This window comes from Anabrus simplex, chromosome 1 (genome assembly GCF_040414725.1).
Source record: "Anabrus simplex isolate iqAnaSimp1 chromosome 1, ASM4041472v1, whole genome shotgun sequence".
Lineage (NCBI taxonomy): Eukaryota > Metazoa > Arthropoda > Insecta > Orthoptera > Tettigoniidae > Anabrus > Anabrus simplex.
The window spans coordinates 1,329,605,014-1,329,617,413 of record NC_090265.1 but is presented as its reverse complement, the minus strand read 5'-3'; the positions used below and the strand labels follow the sequence as shown (position 1 = coordinate 1,329,617,413).

At 41.0% G+C, this 12,400-nt stretch overlaps 1 protein-coding gene across 1 annotated transcript in view; it reads left to right on the top strand.

Moving 5' to 3' along the window:
* Positions 1-386: 386 nt before the first annotated feature.
* Positions 387-12,400, top strand: part of bou (boudin) — a 135,923-nt gene continuing 123,909 nt past the window's right edge. The window contains exon 1 of the mRNA XM_067137750.2: positions 387-755. Within this exon, the coding sequence (XP_066993851.1) occupies positions 695-755 (61 nt within the window). The 5' untranslated portion in view covers positions 387-694. The remainder of the gene's footprint in view (positions 756-12,400) is intronic.

The window sequence follows — 12,400 nt, the reverse complement described above, 5'->3', positions numbered from 1 at the left end:
GCGATGTTCATTTTAAGGCGTTTAAAGTAGCATTTAAACTTTCCATGGCCGGAGAGAAATTGAGTGAAGAATGAATACGGGCACTAATGTTTTTCAGTCTCGTAAGTCACTAAGAGAACTAAAGAAATGTTATGAAGTACTTTTTATCATACGTCAACTCATTATATACGGTTCGTATTACTAGGCCTACAATATAACTTGAAATCACCCACATATTATTGTGAGTGTGTGAGAGGGATAACTTTGCGATGATGGGTTTTGGTTTAGTTTGTTATCCATCAGCTGCCGTACGCATGCGCGCAAGGTGGGTGTCTCTTTTAAAAGTTGAGACTCACATGTCACGTCTATTTACGGTTCACTCAGAAACTGGTCAGTGCAGCACTGCGGATTCCTTCGTAAGAAACTGGTATTTGTGATTCATACGCACTGACGCATTTAGGCTGTACATCGAAAGCAATTAAGTTACATTTAATCTTCATCACAATAATAAGAGCTGGTCAGTGGCAGAGTTGGTAGTAGTGACTGGTCGTCTCCTATTGGCCAAACAGCGTCACCGTGTAACAGTACCTGCTTGTTTGGCTCACACAATGGAATGTGCTGCTGAGCTCCTGCAGGTGTCCTTTCTTTATTGACTTCCTCATTTTCTATACGGTGCACCTGTGATCGTGAAAGTCCGTTGGTTCAAATAAGCAGTATGCATTTAATTAAGGAAGTGCCTTTTCTTTGCGCATTTCTTCTCGTATTCTTCAGAACAGGTATGTATAATAATACGTTTCCTGTGTTTACATGTGCACCGTTGTAAACACCTTAATTTCAGTCACTTTCGAAAAATTGTTGAGAGTATAAATATTACTGTGCTTAACAATATATTTATTGTGAATTTTATTAAGAGGTAGTGCTTTTGTTTATGACTATGTGGTTGACACTGTTTTCAGTTGAAGTAATTGCATGATATCTTAAGGATAAGGTTAAATCAGTTGATAGTAACCTATTACAATAAATTAAATGTATGAAAATCAAAAGTGAAGAAAGGTGTGTTATAGTAGCAATCGATACTAATAATTAATATAAAGAATATTTTTTCGAATGATAAGAATATTGTTTGTGTATAAAGCGGTTTCCGAATTACTATGGCAAGGTATTATCCAGCTTCGAAAAGCAAATTAAAAAAAAAAAAAGAGATTGATATATGTTTAGTACTCCTGGTCCAGAAACACGGGTTTTTATGAGAGCTTATACGTTTAGATATTCTTATAGTGTCATGTCATAGGTTGCAGAACTAAATAAAAGCAGCCACGCCCCTGTCATGAGTTACTGTGTTGTGCGAAATCATTTGTCTCATTCCGCAGAAATTATGTATATCTTTGACAATGATATCATGCACGAGAATTTATTTCATACAATCATTAATCTTCATTTTCATACTAATCTGTGTCATCTGGATTATGACAATATTGCCTGAGATTTATAAATCACCATGACTTGAGTAGGCGTAGTTGTTCCGATGAACAAGTGTTGGGAAATTACGCGCGGAAATACTGTAGAGTTCAAAATTATTTCATTTCCGTGTGCTCCGTTAAATGTGTATGAGTGTTGCTCTCGAACTAATGTTAAGTTTTCTCGAAAATAGCTGTGAAAGCTAGGGAATGCAGTGAAAATTTCATGACAGTCTTCATTGCTGTAATTAATACATTACCACCATTATAAACTATGTTATACACACATACGCTACAGACATTTAATACTTACTCCGCTTTTCTCAAACTGTAATGAGGTCGTGGGTACGAATTATGTACATGTTGATTTGGCCCTGTGTTACGGCCTGATGCCTTTCCTGACGCCAGCCGTATGTGTAGGGATGTAATCACTAATTGCGTGTTTGTATGATGGTTGGTAGTGTCGTATATATGAAGAGTGTGTTGGGTCAGATACAAAAACACAGTCACAGAGTCAGAGGAGTTAACCAAACGCAGTTAAAATCCCCGGACCTGTCGGGAATCGAGCCCGGGACCCTGTGAACCGAGGGCCTCGACGCCAAGGAGCCAGGCGCAGTTGATACATGTTTACATGACATAAGAAAGTTTTGGAAATGTTGAGGTATCTTGACGAAGGACTGCAATTTTGTGTCCTTTAAATACCTCTTGGTAATGCGGTGGTGGTTTAATGTCGCAGTAACTTACATAAGGTTTTCGGCGGCACAGGGATGGGAAAGCGATAGGTTTTGCCTGTAGTGAAAATGGGAAACCACGGAAAACTAATTTCAGGGCTGCCGACGGTGGGATTCGAATCTACACTGGTGGACAAAATTGTAAAATAGTAATAGTTCAACACCGTTATTTAAAGGGAATTGTTATATTAAGGGGATTTTTATAAGCATATAAATGTGTACTCTGCAGTTTTGGAGAGGGCGATGTTGATAAGAGATTACAAATCAACTCTAGGAACGACTTTCCACCCCCTAAGTGCTAGGCGCTCATTAATTAAAGTGATCCACTTTGTTGTCCGCCAGTGTATTATGTTTCGAATGCAAGCTCACCCCTACGCGACCCGAACTTCACAGCCAGCTCGCTCGTTCCTTTGTAATGTGATCCAGTTTGAAGTATTTATCAAGTAGGGTAGTCTGCAGTGAAGTTTACATACTAAAGTAGCTGTTTTGTTTATACAGACTATCGTGTACATCATCTGAGCTCTTATTGCAAGTTCGATCTGAGGCATGCGAAAACTGCTGTAGTTCGCAAACTGTATATAGGCCTACTGTATATTTCATTGCGAACGTTTGTGCGTTGCAAGGACAGATTACAGCTACTACGCCAATGTGTTTGAATATTCTCTCTCTATCTTATCTAATTCGGAGATTTTAGAAGTCAGTCAGTCAGTCAGTCGGAGGCGTAACGAATAATATACGGGCTCGCCTGTAGAAATTATCGTTAGGCCCACTTAAAAAACCGCGTACAACCTTCAATAAAACATGTTAATTTAATTACAGCAGATTCAAACAAAACTTTAATGCAAACTATATCCCTTTAATGCAGTACAGTAATTTATGTGCAAAAGACCAACTCTAAGATTACGAACATATTCATAGATTATATTTTTTTTAAATAAATATTTTGTAGGGATTGGAATACATCAACTTCTACCTTTCTTTACATATATTGTTTATAACTTCACTGTACTCACTTCAAAGCCTTATAATAAACGACACAGGCCAAGCCAAGGGAATTTACCATTTAAGGTTAAAATCTCCGACCCGGCCGGTAATCGAACCCAGACCCTCTGAACCGAAGGCGACTACGTCGACCATTCAGCCAAGGAGCCGGACATCAAAGCCTGATAAAACTAGGCCACGCGGCGTGCTTTCTGGGGTACACAAGTATTGCTGATTTCAGTGACATTCGATGCTGAGGGCGCTAATTTCAGTGAGTCTATCTGGAGTCATATCATGCCATAGTTCTTTATAAATTCTAGTTTCAAAAAGAATCGTACGGCGGAAGAAACAGTAACAGGAAAAGTTAGAGTGTGCTAATGCGCCGTGTGTAAACCTCGGGCACTTGCAGCTATGATCGAGTTATCTACTACTAATAGCTAGTCAGTTACATAGGTTGCCATGGTGATTTCTTTTCAGTCCATTTAATGAGAGAGCACGCCGCTCGTATTACAAGAGACGGCTGTGCTAGACGCAATAATAATAATAATAATAATAATAATAATAATAATAATAATAATAATAATAATAATAATAAACGTCCACCTCTGTGGTGTAGTGGTTAGTGTGATTAGCTGCCACCCTTGGAGTTCCGGGTTCGATTCTTGGCTCTGCCACGAAATTTGAAAAGTGGTACGAGGGCTGGAACGGGTTCCACTCAGCCTCAGGAAGTCAACTGAGTAGAGGGGGTTCGATTCCCTCCTCATCCATCCTCGAAGTAGTTTTCCGTGGTTTCCCACTTCTCCAGGCAAATTCCGGGTTGGTACCTAATTAAAAGACCACGGCCGCTTCCTTCCCTCTTCCTTGTCTATCCCTTCCAATCTTCCCATCCCCCGACATGACCCCTGAACCTGTTCAGCATAGCAGGTGAGGCCGCCTAGGCGTCGTACTGGTCCTTTTCCTCAGTTGTATCCCCCGACCCAAAGTCGCACGCTCCAGGACACTGGCCTTGAGGCGGTAGAGGTGGGATCCGTCGCTGAGTCCGAGGGAAAAACCAACCCTGGAGGGTAAACAGATTATTATTATTATTATTATTATTATTATTATTATTATTATTAATAGTAATAATATCCGCCTCTATGGTGTAGTGGTTAGTGTGATTAGCGGCTTCCCCCAGAGACCCGGGGTTCGATTCCCGGCTCTGCCACGATATGTGAAAAGTGGTACGAGGGCTGGAACGGGGTCCACTCAGCCTCGGGAGGTCAACTGAGTAGAGTTGGGTTCGATTCCCACCTCAGACATCCTGGAAGTGGTTTTCCGTGGTTTTCCACTTCTCCTCCAGGCAAATGCCGGGATGGTACATAACTTAAGGCCACGGCCGCCTCCTTCCCTCTTCCTTGTCTATCCCTTCCAATCTTCTCGCCCCCCCCCCCCCGCAAAGCCCCTGTTTAGCATAGCAGCTGAGGCCGTCTGGGCGAGGTACTGGTCATCCTCCCCAGTTGTATCCTCCGACCCAGAGTCTGAAGCTCCAGGACACTGCCCTTGAGACGGTAGAGGTGGAATCCCTCGCTGAGTCTGAGTGAAGAACCGACCCTGGAGGGTAAGCAGATAAAGAAGAAGATAATAACAATACGGTAATAATTCCAACTAGATGCGTCCTCAACGTTCTGTAAAAACAGTCATTTTCAACCCATTCAACTAAAGTATCGTTATGTAACCTTTCCCTTTCAGAATGACCTATATTTATTTATTTAGTTAGTTACTTATTTAGTTATATTTGCGGAGAAGTCTGTGGACCTCCTTAAGCCCCAGGCCCGCCTGGATCGCAGGCCTTGCAGACCCTAACGTTACGCCACTGAGTGAACTCATATTTCGTTATTCTTTCTTGGTCAGAAACAAATAAAACAACGACAAACCTGTGGCCATAGCCTTGGCCTACCAAGACGACTATTGCCCAATCAGGTGGCGAACAAATACTGGAGTGTTATATCCTCATCCGATTTGCTTTCTTCACCGGATTTACTGCTTCTCTTATCAGATAGCTCGTCAGTTGGTCTTACAAGGCTGGTTGAACCCGGCTCCAGCTCAGAATTAGAGTCCTTGAATTGGCTGGGAATCGAACCTGGGGCCTTAGGTTAGAGGCGAAACACGCTACCACTACCCAACCACCACTTCTCTCTTGGTGTTGGATGCTGTTTCAAAGCTTAATTGAGGAATCACAATTTGAAGTTAATATATAGCTTTTGTTAGGAATTTCTTAATCTGTTTACCCTCCAGGGTTGGTTTTTTCCTCGGACTCAGCGAGGGATCCTACATATACCGCTTAAGTACAGTGTCCTGGAATGTGACACTTTGGGTCGGGGGCTACAACTGGTAAGGAGGACCAGTACCTCGCCCAGGCGGCTATGCTGGACAGGGGCCTTGTTGGGTGATGGGAAGGGAGAGACAAGGAAGAGGGAAGGAAGCGGCCGTGGCCTTAAGTTAGGTACAATTGGACATGAAATCATCCCTCTGTTGTTCCCAAAGCAAAGCCAGGTTGCAAAGATTTATGTCTTTATTCAAGAGGAAGTCTATGGATAATTTCATTGTCAGCTATTTGAGAAAACTGCATACACTGTGAAACCCTCATGTGGTAGTACACAGTGCTTGTGAAAAGTAGATATTTTAAAAAGAAGAGTATGATTAAACTTATCTGTATAGAGCCGTGGGATAGGATTGGTGTATTAAAAATGTAAAAAGCTGTGATGCATAACAATACAGATAATTTAAATAACTCCTTTTACTCATTGTTAATTTCTCTTCTTATACTTCTCCTTAATCTGTTTACGCCTCAGGGTTGGTTTTTCCCTCGGACTCAGCGAGGGATGATCCTACCTCTACCGCCTCAAGTGTCCTGGAGCGTGAGAATTTGAGTCAGGGGATACAGCTGAGAAGGAGGACCACTACATCACCCAGGCGGTTATGATGAACATGGGCCTTGTAGGGGGGGGGGGGATGGTAATATGGAAAGGGATAGACAAGGAAGAGGGAAGGAAGCGGCCATGGCCTTAATTTAGGTACCATCCGGCATTTACCTGGAGAAGTGGGAAACCACGGAAAACCACTTCGAGGATGGCTGAGGTCGAACCCACCTCTACTCACTTGACCTCCCGAGGCTGAATGGACCCCGTTCCCGCCCTCGTACCACTTTTCAGATTTCGTGACAGAGCCGAAAATCGAACGTGGGCTTCCGGGGGTGGCAGCTAATCACGCTAACCACTACACCTAAGAGGCGGACATTAATTTCTCTTAATTATTTATATATATATATGCCATTGTATGTATTACATCTTCTACTAAACCAATGGGGCGATTTCAACCAAGTTTGGTACACTTATGAAGTATCAGAAGACAAATCGCGTGGGGATAAGACACCCCAGGCACCCTTAGCGCCGGGAGGCGAGGGGGGGGGGGGAGATATAAAAATAATCGAAAATAGTGTCGAATCCATACTTTTCGGGGTCACTGAGATGAATAGGACACTCCGGATTTTTTTTTTTTTAAAGTCTGAGTTCAGTCCCCTTTGAGGCGGTGAGCGAGGGGGAAGTGAGATATAAAAATGATCCAAAATAGTTTTCAGGGTCGCTGAGTCCGACTCGTTGGCTGAAAGGTCAGCGTACTGGCCTTCGGTTCAGAGGGTCCCGGATTCAATTCCGGCCGGGTTGGGGATTTTAACCTTCATTGGTTAATTCCGTTGGCTCGGGGGCTGGGTGTTTGTGGTGTACCCAAAATCCCTGCAACTCACACACCACACATTACACTATTCTCCACCACAATAACACGCAGTTACCTACACATGGGAGATGCCTCTCACCCTCATCGGAGGGTCTGCCTTACAAGGGCTGCACTCGGCTTGAAATAACAGTTTCGCTGAGATGAATAGTGACACTCCGGATTTTTTTGAAGTCCAACTTCAGCCTCCTCTGGCATAGGGGGTGAGAAAGATTGAAAAAATAAAATAAACAAAATGACCAAGATTATAGATGCATGTGTGTGTATTTTCCAGCATAGCTGTCGAGCGTATTTGGTACAGATATTACTTACTGTGAAAAATGCTGTGGGGGAAAGACATCTCTAGAACCTCTAGGGATGGGTGTTAAGAACAAATATATTAAAACTTGCTCAAAGAGGAATCGCAAGAGACCAAATATATTTTCAGAATTAGACAAGTTTCCGCGTTACACAAAACATCGTTTTTTGCCTTAAAACTGTAGATAGTAATTACCTGTATCTGCCTGCGCATGACACTCGGTTATCCAGATTGATGTACGTAGTACTCTAGTACACTAATATGTTAGTTATTATTATTATTACAGAATGATGCACAGTAAATCATTTTTACACTATCACAACGCTATTACTATTTCAGAGCACTGAATATACGCTCCTTAAACTTATTCCCTATCATAAAACTCTATATAGTACGTACTTAACAACGCTAAAGCCTTCTTCCACAGATCAAAGAAACATATTTCCTCTTCTAATCGTGTCTTTCTGAATGCAGTCCTGAGCTGAGTACATTAGTTCAAGAAGAGTGGAAGAGTTATATGTAATGGCATATTTCTTTACGTCAAAAAAGCACTGTGGGCCTGTTCGTGGGTTCGGATGTTGTTTTGATCTTCATCTTCGTGCTTGTGTCATTGTTTTTCCGTCTTCTCCTCATTATCGGCCTTTCTCACTGCTAGAAGGGCTGTAGCTGATACGAAAATGTGGTGTGTCGTAAGTTCTCGCTTGACACAAGTTGGATATTGCCGATGCGTTTTCAAGCACATCATTCGTTCCACCATCCGTATCATCACTCTCTCCAAACACGTCCGCCAGTTTGTTCAAACAATGCCATTGATCATACCAGCACCAGAAATACACAAATATTGTACATAGGACTACATCATTTCCTAATATTTTCCCCATTGTACAAGTAGATTTTAAAGAATTCTTTCATTTTTCGTTTCCATTTTCGCGTTGAGGAGTTTCCGCATTATTATATGAAAATTATAACGCCGTAAGCTTCGCCGGGACCGGGAAAATATTGCGTAGTGGACAAGTTTCCGTTTTATTCAAGTTTCGCCTTGAGCACGTTTGACTGTATAACTATAAACGACCAATACTAGTCCAATACTAGTGTCGAATCCATAATTTTCAGGACTACTGGATTGATTTGAACCAAACTTGGTACACTTATGACTTACTATCAGGAGACTAACCGCGTGTGGGTAAGACATCCCTAGCACCCTTACGGGTGGGGATGAGATATAAACATAATCGAAAATAGTGTCGAATCAATAGTTTTCGGGGTCGCTGAGATGAATATAGACAATCCGGAATTTTTAAAAGTCCAAGTTCAGCCCCCTTTCGCATAGGGGTGAGAAAAGGTGAAAAAGAAAATGTCCAAAATTACCGAGATATGTTCCAGCATACCTCTCAACCAAAATGTAGCCTATATAAGTAAATGACTTACTGTCTGAAAAAAATACTGGGGGTGGGGGGGGTGGGTATGATAACCCTAGACCCATAGGGTAGTGACAAATTTAAAAATAATCGAAAACGACTGATATTTGTTTCAAATCCAACAGGATAGGGTGGCATGGAGGCCTGCATCAAACCAGTGTATGGACTGATGACTCAAACAACAACAGTTTTCGTGGTCGCTGAGATGAACTGTGACACCCTGGATGCCCTTTAAGACAAAGTTCAGTCGAAATCGGCAGGGGGGTGAGAACGGGTGAAGAAAATAAAATGTCCAAAGTGACAGAGTTTATGGACGTATGTATGTTCTAGCACACCTCAACCAAACTCGGTACACATATGACTTACTATCTGGAAGAAATTGCTATGGTGGTAAGATACGGAAAGAGGGGTGAAATATGAAAATAATAGACAACGACAAATATTAACGTACAGTCCATAGTTTTCGGGGTTTCTGAGGTGAATAATGACACTCCGGATATCGTTGAAGCCCATGTTCAGCCACCGTAGGCATGGGGATAAGAAGGGGGTGAAAAGGAAAATTTCCAAAACGATCGAAATTACTGTTGTATGTGTGTTTCTTCCAGCATGCCTCTCATACAAAATTTGCACACATATGACTTACTGTCTGAAAAAAAAAATACTGATGGGGTAAAACACCCCCAGCACTCCTAGGAGATGGGGATGAAATATAAAAATAAACGAAAACGACTGATATTAAGGTCGAATGCTTTGTTTACGAGGTCGCTGAGTTGAACTATGACACTCTGGATGCTGGTTAAGTCGTACTTCAGCAGCAGTCAGAATGGAGGTTGAGAAGGGATGAAAATGAATGCAAAAATAACCGAGATTATGGATGTAGGTGGGTATATTCCAGAATAGCTCTCAATGAGACTTGTTACACACATGATTTACCATCTGAAAAAACAAAAAGTAAACAGTCTAAAATGACCAAGGTTAGTGTTGAATCCACTACTTTTGGGGTCGTAAGGCTGATTAGTGACAATCTCAGTGACAGTTGAAACTATGTAGGCTACATCGCATCTGTAGTGCAACGGGTGAATACAAGCAGTTATCACTTATTATTTTTGAAAGGATCTGATACTTCCCAGTCAGTTTGAGCTTCCACAAGGACAAAGTTTTACTCGAAAATAAAATAATCTAAAACTTAAAATCAAATCTAAATAACTCTAAAACTACATAATAGGTCGTAAAATATCAGTCAACATGTCAAAATGGAATTCTATAAAGATTCAATTCACACGTAACTAACTAATTAACTGTTAATGAAAATTAAACATTCGAAAACTATCCGAGCAATGCTGGATACTACAGCTAGTCTATATATATAAAATAAGAGTTTTGTCTGTACATTGCTCAGAATTTGAAAATAATGGTATTTCTGTATCAGTCATGTCCATAGTAACAAGAAAATGCACTTTTTACTTTTCCGTAATTTCTGTCTGTCTGTCTGTCTGTCTGTCTGTCTGTCTGTCTGTCTGTCTGTATGTATGTATGTATGTATGTATGTATGTATGTATGTATGTACACGCATCACGAGAAAACGGTTGAAGAGAATTTAATGAAAATCGGTATGTGAAGTCGGGGGATGAGCCTCTACAATCTAGGCTATAAATCATTTTACTCACGCTGAGTGAAATGGTAGTTTAGGGGAAGGCCTAAAATTGAATTCTCAACTATTCATGTTATTAGTGGTCTAATGAAAATCGGTATGTGGAGTCGGGGAATAAATTGATACAATCTAGGCTGTCAATAATTGTATTCACACTGAGAAAAATGGTAGTTTAGGGGAAGGCCTGAAATTTAATTCTCAAATATTGTTGATATTAGTAGTCCTATCTTGATGAAAATCGGTATGCAAAGTCAGGAAAATAAGTCGCTATAGTCTAGGCTGTAAATTATTTTATTCACGCTGAATGAAATGGTAGTTTAGGGGAAGGCATAAAATGTAATTCTCAAATATTTCTTATTAGAGGTGTAATCGATGAATGCTACATAACTAAGGTTATATAGTATTAAATTTCCTATTATTCATGTCTTATACTTTGTTACCGTACTGGCTATGATCACAGAGATATTCATGAATTTGAATTTTTGTTACTGAGTCCATATCAGCGCCGAGTAACGAGAAAATGGGTAAACAGTATTTAATGAAAATAGGTATGTAAAGTCGGAGAATAAGAAACTACAGTTTACGGTATAAAATATTTTACAAATCACAGAGTCGAAAGAAAACTAAATGTGTAAGCCTACAATATAGAAAGCTCATAACATTGAACAACAATAACATTACATTGACCATTGTTTGTCGTGATGTGCTTTGTGTCTTCTGTTGCCCCTCATCTCCGGTATATAGGATTACTGCTGCGTACAGAGTATTTTTTTATTTGATTTACGTCGCACCGACATAGATAGGTTTTATGGCGACGATGGGATAGGAAAGGGCTAGGAGTGCCTTAGGCCTTAATTAAGATACAGGCCCAGCATTTGACTGGTGTGAAAGTGGGAAACCACGGAATACCATCTTCAGCGCTGCCGACAATGGGGGTTCGAATCCACTATCTCTCGGATGCAAGCTCACAGCTGCGCACCGTTAACCACACGGTCAACTCGCCCAGTCGTACAGAGTGTAACAGCCTGCCTGAATATTGATGGGAAGTAGCTGGGGAGTTAGATAACTTTCTTCTTTAGCATGCCATTCCCCTGGTTTATAAATTTTCTTATACTACTGGTACATAACACACTGGATCATCATAGCATTCGGGCTATTCAATCCCTACTCTGAGGCACTGATTGGAATGAACAGTGTGCATATTTAGCGGAATAATGGCAGATGAGTGTTCATGGCAATCTGCGGCCTGGTCATCCTAGCTCTGGAACTTTGGACTATTGGATTGGCACCGCAATCTAACCGCAGCACTGTTCGTTAAAAGTGATAAAACGTGCGACTTTCCATTATTTTATATGATAGCTTTGCTTTTAATCGCTACATTCATACTTATGTTTTAGTAATGACCTATGTTGATTTCAGTAAGGAAAACCACAAAGTCAGTCTTTCTGAGAATCCCGTAGCGAAGCACGGGTATATCAGCTAGTCTATTTATAAAAGTGAAAGCCCTGTCTCACTCACTTATCAAAAATTCTCAAACTTCCCATGAAGCTAGAGAGCTGGCGTAGATGTTCCTTGTAAGGTAATTAGGGAAAGTAAAGAGGTTTTATTCCAATATTTTATAATAAACTCTAACTATCCTAAACAAACTACCACTAAATCGCACACTTCTCACGACGCTCGAGGGATACAATTTGGCACATTGTTCCTTATAAGCTGAATACGGAAAATAAATATGTTTTGTGGTAATAATAATAATAATAATAATAATAATAATAATAATAATCGTATGGCCTCAGCTACCGTGTGCAGACATTTCAATTTGATGCCGTCTGGCTGTCTGCTCGTCAATTTCGACATTCCGTTTTACTCTAGGCCCACTAGATGGCAGACCGAGTAAAATGAAAATCTCTTGGGCGTCTATGGCTGAGATTTAATTAATTTTGTCGGGTAAACACCAAATGTGTCTCCAGCGATCTTTTACATGCCGACATCGTACGACATGGAGTGTCGAATGGACTTTTTTCCGCCCTTCAAAAATCCGACTACCTCTCCCGCTATTTTGGGATCCGGAGGCCGACACTCTACCACTGATCCACAGAGGCAGCTTATTTTGTGGT